At 46.0% G+C, this 19,750-nt stretch overlaps 1 protein-coding gene across 5 annotated transcripts in view; it reads right to left on the minus strand.

The window, feature by feature from the left end:
• The window catches only part of Ccdc149 (coiled-coil domain containing 149), a 92,082-nt gene that overhangs the window by 37,020 nt on the left and 35,312 nt on the right, over window positions 1–19,750 (minus strand). For all 5 annotated transcript variants that reach the window (XM_040747071.1, XM_040747070.1, XM_040747069.1 and 2 more), the window contains exons 3-4: window positions 19,427–19,465; window positions 5,729–5,836 (exon numbers count right to left, since the gene is read on the minus strand). In XM_040747071.1, coding sequence (XP_040603005.1) covers window positions 5,729–5,836; window positions 19,427–19,465 — 147 coding nt within the window. The remainder of the gene's footprint in view (window positions 1–5,728; window positions 5,837–19,426; window positions 19,466–19,750) is intronic.

Genomic DNA, 19,750 nt, shown 5'->3' on the forward strand with positions numbered 1-19,750 from the left:
TCCTGTCCTGACTTCCTTCAGCGATGAACTGTGATGTGGAAGTATAAGCCAAATAAACCCTTTCCTCTTCTAGTTTCTTTTGTCATGGTGTTCCACCACAGCAAGAATAATCCTGAATAAAACAGGTGACTGATGTTTGCTATGACATCAGTCCTTAAGCCAAGAAAGCAGGCTAAGTTCCAGAAGCTGGGCTTTCTCTGCCAGAGAGACAGGGCCAGCTCCCCTCTCAGACTCAGCCTCTGCAAGCTTGCTGCTGAAGTTTTAGATCCCCTTCTTCTGACACATTCCAGCCCCTTACCCTTCTCTCTGTTCCTGTCTAGGAGAAAAGACAGGCAAAGACCGGGGTGTTGAGGCCATTCAGAGCAGGGTCAGTACAGTTGCCGGGGGACCTTCCCACATAACTGGTTCTCTTCTCTCACACATGAACACAAGGGCCCTACATCGCCCACAAGGATTTTCCCAAGGTGACGAGTGGTGCCTGGAGCCTTTCCTCCCCAGAGTCCTCGCTGACCTTTAAACACTGAAATTTTTAATCCCGACACTGAGGAGGTGGAGACAGGGAGATCCCTGGGCCTTGCTGGCTAGCAAGTTCCAAACTCAGTAAGAGACCCTGTCTCAAAAATTTTAAAAAAAGGAAAGTGATTAGGGAAAACACCTGAGAGTAATCCCTAGCCTCCTCATACATACACAAACATGTACAAGTTCAGGCATGATCCTGCAGCCACCCACACATGTGTGAACACATCCATACACCCCCCCCCAAAAACTCTGAAATTTTGAGGAAGGGGAAGTTTCTGGTGTGTCTTAGCTGTCACGTCTCTCATTTATATGGGTTGGGAGTTTGCATTTATCTGGGTATATTCTTGCTCCTCTCCCCAGTTCTCGGGTACCAGTCAGAGGAAGGTCAGGGAGTACTGAGTTCCAAGCCCTCCCCAATGTGTCACAAGATGCCTGCCCCCCTCAGTTTATGCAAACACTAAGCTGCCATAGCTGCTGTAGTTGCAAACCCTCCAGAAGCCGTTCGGAAGTGCTTTATGAAGTGTAGGGCGCCAAGGTTCTAGCTGGACAAATAGAAAAGTCAGTGGCTCTGAAATATCCAAGGCAGGTCATTTCCTGTCACCTCAGTGCTCATGTGTGCCTCATACCCACAGTCAGCCTGCCTGTGGCATGGTGAAGGGTCACTGTCAAGTGGTGACCCGGAGATACTTCCCACAGGCACAGGTGGTCAGCAAACACGACCCTTGACCCCTGCTGGGTCTCCAAGAAGCAAATACCCATCCCTTAAGTATGCTGAGGAGAATGGGACCGACCACGTGCAGGGTTGACATGGGTATCCTCTGGCCACCAACGTTTGTCCTCTGCCCTTGCACCTATCAGGCCTTCCCAGGGACTTCCAGCTAGAGCTTCTGTTTGTCCCTTGTTGGGACATTTTGATTTTCTAGAACTTTTGTTCCAGTTTCTGAGTTCCTCACACCACACAGTGTGATGATATGAAGTGCAGATTCTGTGAGCCACTTTCTCCTTCTGTCTTACTTGAATTCCTTTGCCCCACTGCCATCTTGGCCAGTCTTGAACCCAAGGCCCTCCTGCCTCTGACTCCCAAGTGCTGGGATCACTCATGAGCCACCACACCGTCCCTGTGCCATGCCTTCTATGCCCTTTATCTCTCCACAGCACTGTGCACTCTGTCAATGCAGTCATCTACCCCTTCAAGGCAGATTTGCTAAGGAGGGCTCTGTGTGGGGAACTAAGGATCCTAGACTGGAGCATGGGTGGGCCTAGCACTCATCTGCTGAGCATAACCCTGGGCCTAAAGGGCCACAAGTAACAGTGCGAGAAGCAGAGACAAACACAGTAAGGACACACAGGACTGACATCCGAAAGCTGGCAAAATCAGTTAATTCATGATCTGACTGGAATGGAAGTAGACAGAAAGGGGAGTCGAGGGGAAAGCCCCAGAGAATGTAATAGGCGCAAAGATCCCATGACTCAAGGCAGATAGGCCAAAACCTGCACGAAGAAGATGACATCAGCCAGATTGTGGCTGGAAAACCAGAAGTGCAGAGCACAGGTGCCTGGCACACCATGACAAGGACATGGCCTGCATCTGGATGATGAAAGAAGAGTGGAAGCCACACATGGCATAATGCACCAAAACAACAAAAATAACAACCATCAAAATCACCACCACCACCACCACCACAACACACACACACACACACACACACACACACACACACACACACACACACCTCCCACAAAGGCTTAACCCAGTCTCTATCACACCGCCCCAGCTACCTTTGAGCAGGGCCTTCAGTTTCAAGAAGTTTAGTGCCATTGTGGGATGAGCAATCTTATCAAGGCCTAGAGGTGGACTTACAGAAGGGTGGCCATGGCCTGAAAATAACATCGGGACCTGGCCAGCCTCGAAACTGCACATGCAAAGAACAGAGTGATGACTCTGGGGCTTGCTGCCACATCCTTGTTTTTTTGAGAGGAGGAACCAGATACTGCGCAGGGGTCTGGTGAACAAGATAACAGACAGATTACTCCACAGGTCATGAATAGTCACTAAATCCAAAACCTTGGATACAAGTTGACACATGTGCAGATCACAGCATTCAGACAATGACTAGGAGGAAGAAGCCAGGGTTAGGCTCAGATATACAACACACACACACACACACACACACACACACACACACACACACACACCACATCTGCCTTTGCTTCCCTTGAAATATCAACTTCCATCGACACTTCCTAAAATTTATGATTAAAAGGCAAAAGAAGGCTGAGGAAATGGCACCGTGGTTAAAGTTCTTGCTGCACAAGCAGGAGGACTAGAATGTAGACCCTCGAAACCCACACAAATGCCAACGAGTGCAGTGGCTTCCCTGTAATTCCAACTGCAAAATGAAGAGACAGGCTATCCCCCGAGCAAGCTAACTAGTGAGATTAGACACATCAGCAAACTCCGGGTTTGATCGAGAGATTCTGCCTCAAAAGACAAGATGCAGAGTTGTGGAGAACAATTTCTGAGAGCAACCTCTGGCTTACAAACACACACACACACACACACACACACACACACACACACACACACGGGAAAAGGCAAAAGATCAAGATGTAACAAACTCAGGAGTAGCTCAGAATGATAAAAGGAAGTAGGGAATAATATACTAATAAAGAAGCATGAATTAATAATCACACTTTCAAACTGTTTCATTGGGTTTATGGTGTCTCCAAAATCCACTTTGTATTTTTATGAGCTTAAAGAAAAACAACTGCACATTTTACTAGAAAGACCATGCTCTCTTGTCACTGCTGGAGGAGGGAACTACCAGAGCTGACCTTTGATCTCTGACCTATTGGGTGCATCTACCACATGGGAGTCTGCCGAGTTTCTAGGGTGCTAATGAGAACCTTCTCTGGGCATTCTTTCCTACCCCATTTCACAACCAGGTAAGAGAGCCTAACTTTTCAAATTTAGGTTAAATACAGAGGTTTATTTATTTATCTGTGTATCTATTAATTAATTTGTTTATTTTACAGTAAGTAGATGGAAAAGAGTGGAAGTGCACATCTTTAATCCCAGCAGAGGCAGGCGCATCTCTGTGAGGTCACAATCTACATATGAATTCCATGTCAGCCAGGACTATACAGTGAAATCCTGTCTTAAAAACAGATAAATGAAGACTTTGTCCATTTAAGAAATATTTTTGTTTATCTATTTAGTTAGTTTAATATGCACTGTTTGCTGTACGTCCTGGAACTGTGAGCGAAAACAAAATGTCTATGTGCACTGCTCTCAGAGACTAGAAGAGTGCATTGGGTACTCCCCTCTGTCACGCTCCATGTGTCCCTTTCACATAGCAGCTCCGTGAACCTGGGCCTCTAGTTTTCTTCACTCGGCTGGAAGCCATCAAGCCCAAGGAACTTCCTGTCTCTATCTCAACTCAGAGCTGGAGTTGCAGATACATTCAGGGCATCTGGCTTGTTAAACAGATGCCAAAATCTAAATTCTAGTTCTCAAACTTGGGCAACAAGTACTCTTAACTGCTGAGTCATTTCTCTAACCCCATCTTCCATCACGATAACAAAATACCAACGGCTGGATACGTTATGAAGTAAGGAAGTTTTCTTGGCTCACATCTTTAGAGGACTTCTAGTGAGGGCCTTTGGCGGCAGCACAGTATGGTGGGTACAGAGGATGTCAGCTGGAGAAGGAGAAATGACAGAGCAGAGAAGGGTTGGATGCTCCTATGACATCGGCTCTTGAACAACTAGAAACTTGATTTGCTCCAGTAAACAGGAAGCAAGTAGTCCCCTCTCGTGGGCCTCATGACCCAACTTACTAGACCCCACTTCTTAAAGGTTCTAGCTCCTTTCAGGGCTGTGACTGGGACTGTGGTGGGTAGTCTTGTTTGACAGATGGGCATGACTTAAACCACCACAGAAACAAATGACTGAGGATAGTTATGAGGAATTTCCTAGGTTAGTTTAAATGAAGTGGGAAGACTCACTCTATGTAGGCTATGGGTGCCTACCGACTGGGGTCCAGGACTGAACAAACAGAGAAAACTTAGCACAGTATCATCTCTTTCTGCTTCCATGTCCTGCTGCTGCCATCATACCTTCCTGTCACGATGCTTCCTCAAGTTGTTTTTATCATGTAACTAACACAAGGGCCAAATTTCCAGTACACAAACAGGGGTAGGTGGGGTGCAGGGATGACACCATATCCAAACCATCTGGGCTTCCCATCTAGCCGTCAGCACTGACCTCTCTGATCTTTCATTGTGGAAGAGTTCCCTCTAGGCAACTGACTCCCAGGGAGTACTAAACATGTTTTCCAAAATTAGTGAACATCTTTCAAAATGGTGCCTTCCAATAACCACCACCAACTCCTCATGAAAGAGAAACCTACCTTCATTTGTCAAGGAATTTGATAACACCAAGAAAACGTCTCCCCAAGAAAGCACCCCTAGACACACACAATATAGCATTTCTGAGTCAAAATTCAACGCCCTTTCTGTTGTAAACACTGCCTCTGGCAAAGGGCTGACAATGAATCTGTCCATGCCAGGCAAAATGGAAAATTATTTGTGGGAACAGAATTTAACTTGAGTAGTTTTTCTTCTCTTTTTCAATTGTGCTTTTGTTCATAGCTTCAGCTGGGAGAGAGTGAGTACACACATTTAGTTTGGAGTTTATGAGTTCATATTTTATAATTAACGTTGCCAACAGGGGAGTTTGATTAATGCCGAGCTTTGGATTTTGAGCAATGTTCCATACAAATTGCCAAATTTAGCAATAAAGTAAATTGGTGATGTGAACATCATTAGTAGAATGACTACTTAAAATTCAAATCATCGGAGCCACAAATCCATTATTTGTGTAGAAGGGAGGAAGTATCACATTTGGTTTTATTTCGCCTTCAACCACATGTTGTCTACCACCAAGCTGAATATGACAAAAGTTCTAGAATGGGTTGGAACAGTATTTTAGAGCAGCTCAGAAACACACACGCGCGCTCACACGCGTGCACACAACACAGGGGCTGTGATAAAGGCAAACCTAAACCGTGAACCTCCATTATTGCGAATATAAAAATCTTAGCCGTCTTTTGAGCAGACACTGCAGTGCATTGCCTGATGTGCTACGTACACAGAGACTTCCAGTGCACACTCACACAGTGACATTTTCCCGTCAACATTCACAGTACCTTATTGTCACCCTGGACCTCGCCAAGCCTCTGCCGGAGTTCTTTGATTTCTTCTCCCAGATGCTTATTCCTGTCCTGAGAGTCTCTCAACAGCTGTGCAAGGTTGGCCTGGAAATACCAATACAGCACGACAGCAATCAGCAAGGAGGTATGAACAAATGTGGGCTTTCCTCACTAGTAGATGCCGCCATCCAGCCCAGCTGGATCCCACAGAGCCCAGTGCCAGTGAATGTGTGTGAACGCAGCACGCGGGTAAGCCACACGGTGACAGCTCAAGGAGCAGAGGATGAAGTGGGAAGCTAGCCTCCATTATGTAGTGAGACTCATTTCCAGAATGGCTCACAAACGGGGACAGGTTACAGGGGAGCCAATCATATTTGACTATTTCAAAACTTTCCTAAGGGCTTCTCACTAAAATGTCTATCCTAAGGGGTGGCTGTGCCAGCATGAGGACTTGAGTTCAAATACCCAGCACTTACATAAAAAGCTAGGCAGGCATGGCCGCGTGCAGATAGGACCTTGTGCTGCCAGGGAGGAGACAGGAAGGTCTCTGGGGCTTGCTGGCTGCTAGCCTAGCTTGAAGCTCAGTGAGACCCTGTCTCAAGGGAATAAGGTTGATAGAGCAGGACCTCTGATGTCCTCCTCTGGCCTCTGCACCCTCACAAGCATATACTTGTACATATGTAGCCCCACACACATACACATACACACAGGTAAAACAATGTCCATTTTCAAATTGTATAGCTTTCAGTTCTCCATTAGGGCCAACAATGTAAGAAAAGCCTCACAGTCTCATTTAGGTCTCTTCTGCCCCTTCAAATGCGTTCTTCTTTGCTATTTCAGGGCCCAGAATTTGTGTGCTTATTTGTGTGTGTGTATGTGTACACATGTGTGTTTGCACATGTAGAGGAAGGAACTTGACATCAAATATGCTCCTCAGTTGATTTCCACCTTATTTTTTTGAGACCTTCTCTCACTGAACCTGGAGCTCACCAGTTCCACGAGGTTGTCTGGCCAGTGATCCCCAAAGATCCCCCTTGTCTCTGTCTCCCCAACGATGGGACTACAGTTGTATGCTGCTGTGCCTACCTTTTACATGTGTGCAGGTGATCATACTCAAGTCCTCATGCGTTTGCAGCAGGCATGTTACCCAGGATGCCATTTCCCCAGGCTGAATGCCCGGAACTTTGGTTGCCGTTCTGAGGCAGCCATTTCCAACATCGGGACCCAGTTGCAATTCTTTAGTCTCCTGGGCTGTCTCCCATCTCATTGTTTCCTGATGGTGGCTCTCGCGGTTCCAAAAAACCCAGGTTATTGCTTTGCACCCCAGTCTTCAGAACATCACCCCACCACCACCGCCGCCACAAGCTTCTCCTCTCACAAACATCATCTAATTCCTATCTGGACCCGGGGTACTACCCTGTTGGAGGGGCTCACCTAGCCAGCCAGCTCCATTCCTGTCTCCAGAGCAGCACTGCTGGCATCTTCTAATGCATCTCCTCTTGGGGCTCCCCTGAACTCTTCATGTTTCCCTCTGCTCAGCCTTCAGCTCGCCCTTGTCCCCTGACATGCAGAAACCTACTGGTATTTTACAAACCATAGCTTGTTCTGACTCTCACCCGACCGACCATGCTCTCACCCACCTTTAAAAGACAACTACTGAGCAAGGTGGCTAGTCACACAGTGTGTGTGCGTGTGTGTGTGTGTGTGTGTGTGTGTGTGTGTGTGTGTGTGTGTACGTTCATGTCTAAAGCCTCAGAATGAGAGGATGAAGGAAGGAGAAGGCTGGAGCCTCACAACAATCCACTCAAAGAGGTGTCCATGGAGATAAGTCCCCAGATTCCTTCATGCCGAAGTTGAGGACACCCAAATCCAGAGGCATAAATGATAACCCACTGTAGTGGCCACATCTCCAAGGCCTTCAATGCTACACTTAAGAGAATAATTATATTGGGTAGAAAAAGGCAGAAAGGGAAAGAATATAAAGACAAAATTTTCACTGTCCTTGGGACCTCCACAGCCCATTGGTTGCGACTGTCATCTTCCTCTTCTTCCTAGATACCTGACTTCCATTCTCCTTTTTCTTCCATGCCAGGTCTCATTCCATCTTGGTGCCCAAACCCTCTGTCAACTCCTTCAGGCTTTTGCATAGAGGTCACTCATCCCCACAGGACCCCCCCCCCACTCCTGGACCATTGGATTTAACACAGCCGCCTTCCCCTTTGCTCCCGTGCCTTTGTCTGAGGCACGTGTCATCTCCTAACATGCCATATAATTTACTTCATGGTTTATTGGTCGCTGTTTATTTCCTGACTCCCTCTCTGTGCTAAAGCATAAGTTCCATGAAGGGCAAGGAACTTGGTTCTCTCTCCTCCCCTCTCCCTTAACACAGCTAAAAGGGGAGATGAGACGCCTTGGCATTGGGAGTAAGGAGTACCAACTACTAAACCAGGGCCTAGCATGCAGCCTTGCCTGGGACAAACCCTCAGACCCCTGCACTCCGGGCTGCTTTCCCTAATACAATCTCCATTCCACAGTGCAATTTAAATCTTCAACCCCATATATGCATGGCTCATAGCTTACAATATCTTGCTTCCCATTTTCCCAGAATTCTGCTCTCCTGAGATACAAAGTTGATGGTGGATGAGGAAAGTTAGACTCCCTTTTGTAGACACAGAAACCAGGAACCATTGCTCCCAGATGACTTTGGGAAGTTCCCTGGTGGGGAATGAAAGTTACTTCCCAGTTTTGTCACTAGCTGCATGGGGAATTTTTCTCTATCTGCAGAAGGGACTTAACACTGAACTTTCCATGTGGTGACCTAAAATGTACACAGTAAACAGAGAATGCTGAACCCCAGGCTGGGCACCCAGTGGATGCTGCTTAAAGCCCCCACCCTATGGCAAGTACACAGAAGAGTTGTGGGGACACAGCAGGCCCCTCTTTGGCCACAACTGGATCTTTATGGCTCCGTGCCTGCATTGTTCATTGTTCATTTATTCACGAGGATGTTTTCTAGGTATCTGCTTTGTGCTAGGCCCTGTATTAGGCCTGGGGATGTAGCAATGACCCCAAAACACAAAACTCTATGCTCTCGTGAACTCACATGTAACTGATTACATGTTATACTCCATGGTACAGAATAAGAGTGGCTCACTTGGTCAGGTATTAAGCATCTAGAGAATGAAGCACAGGAAACAGAGTGTACAGAGGAGGTCACCTTTAAAAAGAAAGGGTGGACCTTGTGGGTACCTTGGGGGCAAGGATCCAGGCAAGGGAGGGGTATTCCTCACCTCATATCTCAGAACTTTTGGTGGGGGTGGGGTGGGGGCTGGGGGGTGGTCAATTCAAAGACACAGGACAGACTGGGTCCAGGTGGTGAAAGTCAAAAATGTTCTTGATTGACAGTCCGTGCTTCCTTCCACTGAACTTCAGAAAGTTCCCAGACATTAGCTCATGGTTCTTCTCAGGGAGCCGGCAGCAGCATCCTCCCAGATGGAAGGGCAGGCAGCTGGCAGGAAGGGTGGTCTCAGGAGAGGTGGTGGAGGAAGGAGCACTGCCACCTGCACCCTTCCACGAGCAGCAACCAAAATTCAGCAAGGGAGCCAAAGCGCAAGGATGGCCACACCCTCAGACTTCCCCTTTTCAGTCAACAGTGGCTTGATCCCCTGGTGGGGAGGGGAGAAGCTAACTTTCAGGGACCACTGCCACTGAATTAGCAAAGCCTGAGTAACTCATCCCGGGCAGCAAGAAGAGCAGCATTCTTCAGTCCATCCCTGATCAATGCTTTGGGCGATGCAGCCAACATGAATTATTAGGAAAATAAACTTAAGAAAACCCCGTGTTTTAAAGCCATGCCCATACGATGGCTCTAAAACACCTCTGAAAGCTTGTTCCCAGTTTCCCTGCTTATCGTGTCATGAACCAGAAACAATAAGGATGCTTTGTGGCTCCAGAGCTAGGGATTAAGTGTTGACCTTGGTGCTCCGGGTGCCCCGGGACACTTGGATATAGAGCAAGGCAGAAACACGGGATAAACAGGCAAGACCCCAGAGAACACTCGGGTAGAGGTTTGGGCGGCAACAGGGAAGGCATTCAGAGAAGTAGAGCCGTGGCTACCAAACCTTACTTAGTTTGCAGCCCAGCTGAAAAGAATGCAACCACAATACAGTCAGGCATCCCGCCATCACCCACAATGCAGTGGTGGTGGTCAGTTAGAATCACAATACCTTTGGGGCTGTGAGTTCACAGTACATCTATCTCAGCCTTGAACTTGATCTCAGGGGTAGAAGTGGAAGGGAGGAGCACCCTTGCCTTAATGCAAGTGACTGTAATTTTCTTTTATACTTACCAGATAGGGCTGTCAACACACAACCCAACTCTATTCAAGCCCTCCACCTTCTCAACTCTAAAACAGTAACTAAAAGTCAGAAAATGACTATTCTGCTAGGGTACCCAATTCCTTGAGAAACACCTTAAAGGTGATGGGGGGGGCCGCATTTTCAAGAGCTTGGAATAGAGGAGCAAAGTTCACACAATTCTCCTGACCAAAAATAACACCCATGACTCACACCCTCGCTCTAACAGCCCATCAAGAGAGCAGGTGGTGCCAGCTTCTAATAATCAGCTATGCAGAGCGCTTTGTCTCCCTGTTACGGACAAGGACTCTGTGGCCATCAGTTTGGAATAGCAGTTTGTGAAGGAAATAGCAGGGAGAGTGTGGCAATGCGCTAGGGTATCAGAAGGAAGGGAGGCAGGCCCAGGAGACAGCTTCTTTCCATCTCCAGGGCAGATGGTGGCCCAGTAGAAAAGCTCAAAGAGGCACACAAAGGAACCTATTTTAAATATTCATATCAAGCTAAAGAGGGTTGTCATATTCTCCTTGATAATAGGAAAGAGTACACAGTGGGCAAACTATAGACTCCTCACCCTGAAGTCACTCTACGGTCCGGGAGTGTGTCTACTACAGTTGTGGCAGTGGACCAATTGGGGGACTCAGCCAGTAAAGGTGCCTGCTAAGACTGACAAGTGAGTTCAGAGGGATCCTCGTGGTGAAAGGAGATAGCTAACTCCCAAAAGTTGTCCTCGGACCTCCACACATGTGCTGTGGCACACATGCACACACACAAGTAAATAAATAAGATAGAATTGTAATTGTGATGGAGGAGGGAAGAAAGATTTGGTAGATTAAAACAGGGAAAGAGGGTGATGCAGTGTCTGATTGGTTAAGAGCACTTGCTGCTCTCCCAGAGGCCCAGAACTTTCAATTGCCTATCACACCACTTCCAGGGGTGTAGACACACTCTTCTTGTCCCATGAACACCCTTACACACATGTCCATTGGCATGTAGACACAAGCATACATATAACATATAACTCAGTAACAAGTAGGGAGAGGTAAGACTTAAAGGCTATTGGCACTCTCCATTTTGGAGACCCTTGCCTTTAACAAGGGGAAGTTCAGGCCCCAGGAGAGGATGAATGGTTGACGGATGGATGATTATCGCTGCGCTGGCTAATTTTTAATTCCAACTTGACACAAGCTAGGGTCATCTAAGAGGAAAGAATCTTCATTGAGAAGAATGCCTCTTTAGGACTGGCCTGTGGGCAAACCTGCGGTGCCTTTTCTTGAATGATGAATGATTTGGGGGAAGGGCAGTTCGTTGTGGGAAGTGCCATCCCTAGGCTGATAGTCCTGGGTGCTAAAAGACAGCCAGAAGGAAGGATAGGAGGGAGAATTGTGGTTGGAATATAAAATGAAATTTAAAAGAATAAATGAAAATCATACACACACACACACACACACACACACACGATACATAAATAACTGATGTATGCTAGAAAGTCCTATACCATGCCTCTCAGTTTACAGACTTATCAGAATAAGAAGTCAAACATAACACAAAAATAAGATGAGACAGAAAGAGAAGCAAATCCTTGACTTTCTCAAGAAAGAAGAGGAAGAAATGGAGACCAGATTCAGAGAACACTGCTGAGTTGCATTGCACTGGGAAGTTTAAATCCTGGGCCCCTGGAATCCACAACTTCCATAAGGCATAGTACAAGATAAAGCAAAAATATATTAAAATATGTACCCACCCAATATTTGATGAAACATGGGTGTTCTTATGGCCTGTGATGGATGGCAAATTTAATTGTAGCTTCCACTTTGCTGTCTTGGTCCAGAAGCAACTCCTATGTTTGCAGTGGTTGAGTGAACCATGCTTAGCAAAGGGCCCCTGCTCATAGAGCCTGCCAGAGCTATAACCTCCATCCCACTGGCAGCACTCTTATTTACAACAACAGCTACAGGGAGTGCATGCTGGGAATAGTCTGGGGCAGCACCAAGTTCAGCAGTCTCCGCCACCCTCACAGATAAATGTTTCTCCGGGCAAACCTGTTGAGTGACTTTAGGGAAGGCACAGTTTAAATAAATATTTGCCTGATCTAGGACATTATGATTTTGCTTCTGCTTGCTAGTGGCTCCCAAAACAGCTCCCAAGCATTTTTGAGTGAGCCTATGAATCAGGGGCACACCCATACTCCATGTCAGGTCAGTATGAGGATCTGCAGAATGTGATAGCCAACACGGAGCCACAGTCCTGATGCAAGGGCTTGGAACAGCTGGACCTGGGCTGCCTCCTAGCTTCCCAAATGTAACAGTTAAGTCACTCCTTTCAAAGTGTTCTGAAAGAACACCTCAAAGCACTTGAAGTCTTTGAAGGAAGTTTTAGGTTCCCCGCATCAAACCAGGATTCGTGTACAAAGTCATTCTGATTTGTGGGCCCTGGGAACTAAAATAAGCTTGACCAAGAAGACTTTGCTGAAATAAAAGGCCCCTCCTTTCCCACACAGGGCCCACTCTACACTCCATTTTCCCCAGAGTTGTCATCTCGTGCATGTCACTGTATAAATAAGCCATTCCTTTTTAGAGGCAAGAAAGCAAAGACTCCCTGGTGGGCCAGGGAGATGCCTCCCAGGGTACTTGTGCTCAAAATCAAACAACCAAAGACAAAGATATTAAAGATGTGTTTGACTGTCTGTTCAACGAAGGGTTTAAGGAGGAGGAGTGTGCCACTGTGACCCAAAAGAATCCTGTCACCTAAGAAGATTAACCCAAGATCGTCTCAATTCCCCTTTGTCTCCTTCACAGAAAGTGCTCGTTTAGCAAAAGAAAAATATTTAAGGGGTCATTTGTGATCTTCCCATGATCTCTCCATGCAGTGCAAAGGGGCACACAGTATACAGTTCTGCCTGGAGTAATGGGAAGACGTTTTCATTTCAATATCCCACGAGAAGCTATTAGTGCTGTCGCTGTTGTCTTGGTTTCTTCACAGCCTCTTTAACGGGTGATTTGCCACTGGAAATTGAGTTGTTTGGAAAAGAATTCCAAGGTCCAAAAGGAAGGCATGACAACTATATTCTTAGAATTTACAAGCATGAAGTTCAAGTCTGCGTCTTAAGCAGATTATGAAGGAAGGGGGAAAGACAGACAAAATTATAGTCAGTGGCTGGTGGCCACCAGAGAGAAGAGTAGCTTATGTAACAGGTTCCCAAACCTTGGCACAACTGACACCATGATGGAAGTATCTTTCAGACCATAAAACTCAGCATGGAGACAGCACCACCTGCTAAAACAAAAACAAAGTCCTAATCCACCAAGTCCGTAGTTATAGAAAAGTCTCTAAGTGTACTAACCTTGTTTTTTGGCTTCTATAGTTTTCTTTCTGTCTGTTTTTTACTACCTGAAGTCAGTCATCCCAGGATATTGTTTTTTCTTAAAATTTCACTCTAAAAAAGGCTTGGGACTACACTGAGATCGATCCCAAATACCCAGTATCATCACCAATCAGCTACTAAAGACTTTCTATTGACTTAAACCTGTGTCCAAGTATTCTCCTATGGTGGATAATCCACCACAGCTTAGTGTAAAAAACCTACCTCCATTTCTGGTTCCCTGCTACTGCTTGGCAGAGGCTCTAAACAGGACTTTCAAAATGGGATGGACTAAAGGTCTACAAATCAAAAATAGAACCAAAACCCTGAATCAAATTGTCACCACACAAAGAGTCTTCTAGAATCTAGTATTGCTCTGTGAACCTGTTGTGTGGCCTTGAATAATCCCAAGAAAACTATACAATGTCTGGCATTACCCAAGCTTTCACCAACTACTAGGTAAAGCACATAGGTGGCTATTCCTGGTTGTCAACTTGACTAAATCTGGAATTAACTAAACCTAGAATGGCTGGGAAAACCCAGGAGGGATTTTTATTAGTTAAATTATTTTGCAGTGAGAAGACCACCTTTCCTAAGGATCCTTTGAGGTGGGAAGCTCCGTCTCTAACCTGGGCCACACTCTGCTGGCAGCCTGTATGAAGGGCTTGAGAGAAGGAAACTCTTGCTCTTCGCTTGCCCTTACTCTTGCTGGCAAGGTTATTCTTTCACTAGCATTAAAGCCTACTTTGGGATTCCAGCATGCACTGAAGACCAGTTGAGACATCCAGCCCCATAGACGGAACAACAACTGGATTCGTAGACTTTCCATGGGTTGGTAGCCACTGTTGGACTAGCTGGACCACAGCCTGTAAGCCACTTTAAATATATATATTTGCCTGATCTGGGACAATATGATTTTGTTTCTGATTGGTAGTGGCTCTCAGAATAACTCCCAAGTATTTTGATTATAAATTATTGATATATAGATTCATTCTATACATTTTGTTCCTCTGGAGAACCCTAATACAGCACATTAGAAGCCTTCCTACAGAAGTCGCTCAAAAGGACTTCATGAACATGTCTCATTAGTATCTCTATCTTAATGAAGAGTCAGTGGTAGCTGAGAGAGGTTATACAGTTTGCCTATGGTCAGCCAGCTGGTAAGTAAAGGATTATACTTGAATTCACTGGACTGGAAAATTTTTATCTAAGCCTATGGCATTGCCTTTATGAAAGGGGCATCTCACTAACACAGCCTCAGAGCATAGCAGGATGTACACATGTAGGCATGAACATCTCTAAGGTCTCTTAGAAAGCACGCAGCACTACAACAACTAAGGATATGTTACTATTTTCTATCCAAATATGAGAAGAACCCTCAATACATTTCCAGCTCCTAACAGGCAACCCGTGGAATGCCAAGGACCCTCAGGTAGGCTGCAGAGGATCTATGACTATGAAATGGTAGGCAAGTTTTTGTGACAAGCACACAAGCTTCTTCTAGAGTGAGGGCCCATCACTTTGGACATGTTTGTAGATCTCGGATTCACAAAAGGATGAGGTGCACTGGTCCTTCCTAAGGAATGAAAAAATGGAGAAGGTATGACAAGGTTTTGGTCATAGCATCTGACTTCCAAAAAATGAATAGGTAAGAGCCTAGTGAGGTCCTTCCAAGTCAGCGATGGCTATCACAGACACAAGGATGATGGGATAGCAAGACACAAAGTGGGTATCTTCTTTCGAGTGTGCACATCTCGTGACCTCCATGCTGCCTCTGTAACTTGGCAATCATGTCTGGTTCAGTGTCATCTGTTCATGCCAGGTGCATTCACTATACCTTCTGGCTCACATCTGGGATCAATACACAACGTGTGCTAGGAGGCACCAGGTCAGGGGTGTGCCTCTCCCACTTCCTGTTCATGAAGCAGTTCAGGAAATGAACATGCCTCCCCTTAAAAACACATGTACTACCTGTTTTGAACTAAATGGGAAATCACCTTGGAACCAGGGTCTAAAAAGCAATGGCATGTTCTTCCCTGTTCTGAATGGTGTGATATAGCTAAGGCACTTTAAAATGACCAGTCAAAACCATTCACTGGCCTAAGGACTAACACGAAATAAATTTTAAACTATTTTAAAGGGGAAAGAGCCTTCTTCCTATTGCCAAGACAATTCCCCAATACTATTTATTGCATCCAACTTACTCAGCCAGAACATACTTTTGAACCACAGTTTTCTCTCCTTTGCACAATTACTGTCTACCATCCTATATTCAATGACTTTGTTCATGGGCTTACTCACAGGATCACCATAAGACTTAACAATGAGTGTATTATTGGTCATTCATACCAAGATACCTTGGGAAGTGAGGGGCTGATGGCAGGACAAGAGGTGAGATCAAGGAATGGTGACTTTGACAGCACCAAATTCAACAAGCTCGAGGGCTCTGCTCTGGCTCTTTCCACCCCAAATCCTCCCTGTTAAAATAAGCAGTAGGCCCCCGCAAAGTGCTCACTAAGACCTCCCTGAGATCCACAGTCACCAGCAGCAGCTGGAATGCATGCTAGCACTCAACCTCTACTTCAGCACCAGCTCGTCCCATGACTTCTACATCCTGTGTGTGTGACTTCCTTGCCCTCTCTAAGCTTCTAGTTCCACTCTTGTCCGACGGCACTGACCATAGCCATAGCCTGCCTCACTTGACTGGGCAGGAATTAAATGAGGTCACCCACAGGAACTGAGTGAGAATGGATGGACAATAAGGTAGACCATGCTCAGTATATGTTACTCCTAGATCATTTCAGTAAGGTACATACAGCAGGTGACCATCACCCTGTGTGCCAGCACCCATCTCATGGGCACAGCGGGAGCCTAACCCAGCCTGTCTAACCCTGAAATGGGCCCTAGGCCAATCCTGGCCTATACCCTTCACTGAGACCCAGGGAACTGCCTTTTTCTTAATGCTAAAATGGTGGGATCCAATAGTTCTAACGTCATTAATGGCCATTCTGAGGAGAAAGCAGAGCCACCAAGAGAAAGAGTAATAAACAAGAGAGTTGACATGGAGGACAGACCTAGGGTCACTAAAGCTGGTCTCCCTACTCCATGGTGAGCTGTATTTTTGCCTCCCGTGAGGACTGGACAAACAATTCTGGGGAGGGTCCATATCAGGAACCATTCTTTAGCCAAAGCTACTTTGAACTCCAAACGCAACCAAAGGCTACCAAGAAGGACATCATGTTCTGTAGAGAGCTACAGCCATGGACAGTTAGCATCCTAGGAGAGAATGACTTTTATTTAAAGCGAGGAGAAAGAGAGAGGGGGAAGAGAGAAAAACAGAAGAGGGAGAGAAGGAAAAAGAGGAGGAGGAAAAGCAGAAAGAAGAGGGGACGAGAAGGAGGAATGGAAGGGGAGGAGGAAGAAGAGGAAGAGGAAGGGAAGTGGGAGAAAATGGAGGAGGAAGGGAAGAAGGAGAAGGGAAAGGAGGAGGAAGGGAAGGAGGAGGAGGGAGAAGAAGAAGAGACCTTCACTAAAGCACTGAGCTGAGCATTCCGCTTGTACCGTATCCTCTGTCCCCCATGGACACTCTGCACAGTAGGCATCATATTTATCCCATTTTATGGAGGAGAACGCTGAAGTACCCAGAGGTGCCTTCTTGAGGCTACACATTCTGGAGCACACCATTGCTGACCCCTAAAGGCCCTTCCATCCCAGATGACCGACCTAAGCCAAGATCGTAATAACCCTCAGAGAATGGGAACATAGCTTCCATGGGCCAATCTAGAGGAAGGGGCTTGACCTTTGGGTATTTTGCCACTCCTGCAGGGGACACAGCCATAGAAGGAAGCTGACCACAAGAGGAAGGGGCCCCGACAGTTGCCACATAAATAGAGTTCTCAGGTAAGCTGAGTTTGAACTTTAGGTAAGTAGTGACTTACACGTTAGTATGTGTGTCCCCAACATTGCATGGCATGTATTTTTATCCGAAGAGAGCATCAGCTATCTGACTTCAAGTCTACCTGGGTACCCTGCATTTTTATTTGCCTAACATGCCTTGGGGGAGAGAAGAGGTACCCACAAGCTCAGGAATCTGCTGACCACAAAGCCCTTAGCCTGTACCATCTCAGAGCTTCTGGATCCACAAGGTCATCCCATCCTTGCTAGCTGCACAGCTGAGAATTCTCTCACTTGCACCCCATCCTGTATCTCTGGGGCTAGTCAGTGATTTCCAGGCCGGGCGGAAGGATGCTCAGCCTAATCGTCATCATCAGATTAATTCCCAAAGGGTTGGGAACTGAGCACCGTACTAAAAGCCACAGTGCTTGTGTTTGGCACCTTGAACTTGTATTTTTAGAACGGTAAGGATGCAGCTTGACAGACGTACTGGAATTCATCAGATTCTCCTCAGTCGATGTAAATGTGTCATTATAAAGTCGCAGAACACGAATGCACTTAAAACTGGAAAACTCCTTCATGAATACTAACAAACTCTGAAATCACAGGGAAGACGACTGCCTACAGCTATCGAAAACACCCAGCCAGCCAAGATTAAGGATTTCAGTTTTTAAACAGTAATGATAAACTCCCATGTAATTTTGTTTAGAAAAAAACATCAATTAGCCACACAGAAAAATTAGACTTTAGATCAAACACGGAGCATTATAAACTAGTCACATAGAGTAGGAAGGAGTGTGTAAACAAGCAGCATGGACAGGTGGATGTGGACAGTGGTGCTATTTAAAGACAGAAGTCGTGTGTGTGTGTGTGTGTGTGTGTGTGTATGTGTGTGCATGTGTGTGTGTGTATTTGACACTGTTCACCAGCATCAGTTATTTCAAGATAATGAACTTATGAATTTTATGTGCAATACCTTGTATACTAACAATCAACTGTGTTCACTGATACCTGTTAGTTACAAACACAGCTGGGGACAGGTGCTTGCTGTATCTTAGTTTATACCAACCAGCTCTGAGGTCCCATTCAAGTGAAGAGGCCTGCCATAGCAGAACGTACCACCAGTAACATTGCCACCACCTGGGCACCTCTAACACACGTGTGAGGCAAATTAGAAAACTGCAACCGGAAAATGAGGCCTAAGAAAACTGTCTTGGGGAAAAGGTCACTGTTTTTCTCACACACACAGGAGTGAGTTCAAATTAATCCACAAATTAACAGATTAATCAATTTACCGTTAACGAGCATTTTAAAAAACAATTTTTAAAGAACTTATTTTGAGATGCCCCATTTTGTCATCTAACAAATTTACATGCTCTCTTTTAGCAGTTTAATGAAACAATTTTCACAAAATTCCAATAAGACCTGTGTGGGGAGAGCAGGAAGACTTAATAACACATTTCTCAGTTTTATCTGAAAAAAGTAACCAATAGGAAACATTTGAACAGAAGGGACAGAGGCAGAAGGATGGCCCCACGCAGACATGAAAAGCACAGCTAAGGCAAGCAATTAGAATCGTGTGGGACAGCCACAGGCCTGAACAGGAAGCCCAGAGGAGCAGAGGGGAATGTTCAGGAACCGTCATGTGTATGCACCACGAAGTAAGAAAAGGGATGGGTCAGTAAGCCGGGTTGGCTACATGCAGAGAAAAAGAAGAAAACGGCTTGGGAGCTTTGATAGAAGACAAGTTTAAAGTCTGAAGTGGGGAGACCTCAGCAGCAGAGCACCACGTCTCCTCCCGGCTAGAAGGAGCAGCCACCTGAGCACTCAGGTCCCAGCTTCCGGGGGAACGCCCCAGTCCGGGGGTTCAGTCAGCTGGTGTCTCCCCACACCTTGTTGGGCTGTGCTCCGTATCCCTTCTGCCTCTCCTGGTCCCTCTTACAGCCACATCCCCCAGCATCTTAAGATTCTAGAAGAACTTAAAAAGGAAGTTTGCTTTGACAGTTGGGGATTCCCAATTCTTTGAACTGTGCCAAGGTGACAGTCACCCTGACTTGAAAGTTGCCAGATACCAAGAAGAAATCTTACCTGCTTCCTCTTTTCAGGGGGAAGTGATGGATCTCCGTCCTACAAGGAAACAAATACCACATTTTACTTCCTAAGAATAAGCCCAGCCTCACCACAGAATCTCAACCCTCAGTTGGACTGAACTGTGAATCTAAATTCAGACCAATCCCCATCAGCCATGCAGTTAGTGAGGTGAGGAAGCAAGCTTGACGACTCTTTAAAAAGAAGTACCACTTGATAGAGGACCCCAGAGAATCGGCTCCAATCAAGACCAAACACATATTTCCCAAAATGATGTTTCTAAAGGAGAAATCTAGATGGGTCAAAATTCCATTAGAGCAGAGC

Source organism: Mesocricetus auratus, unplaced genomic scaffold, assembly GCF_017639785.1.
Source record: "Mesocricetus auratus isolate SY011 unplaced genomic scaffold, BCM_Maur_2.0 Super-Scaffold_100006, whole genome shotgun sequence".
Classification (NCBI taxonomy): domain Eukaryota; kingdom Metazoa; phylum Chordata; class Mammalia; order Rodentia; family Cricetidae; genus Mesocricetus; species Mesocricetus auratus.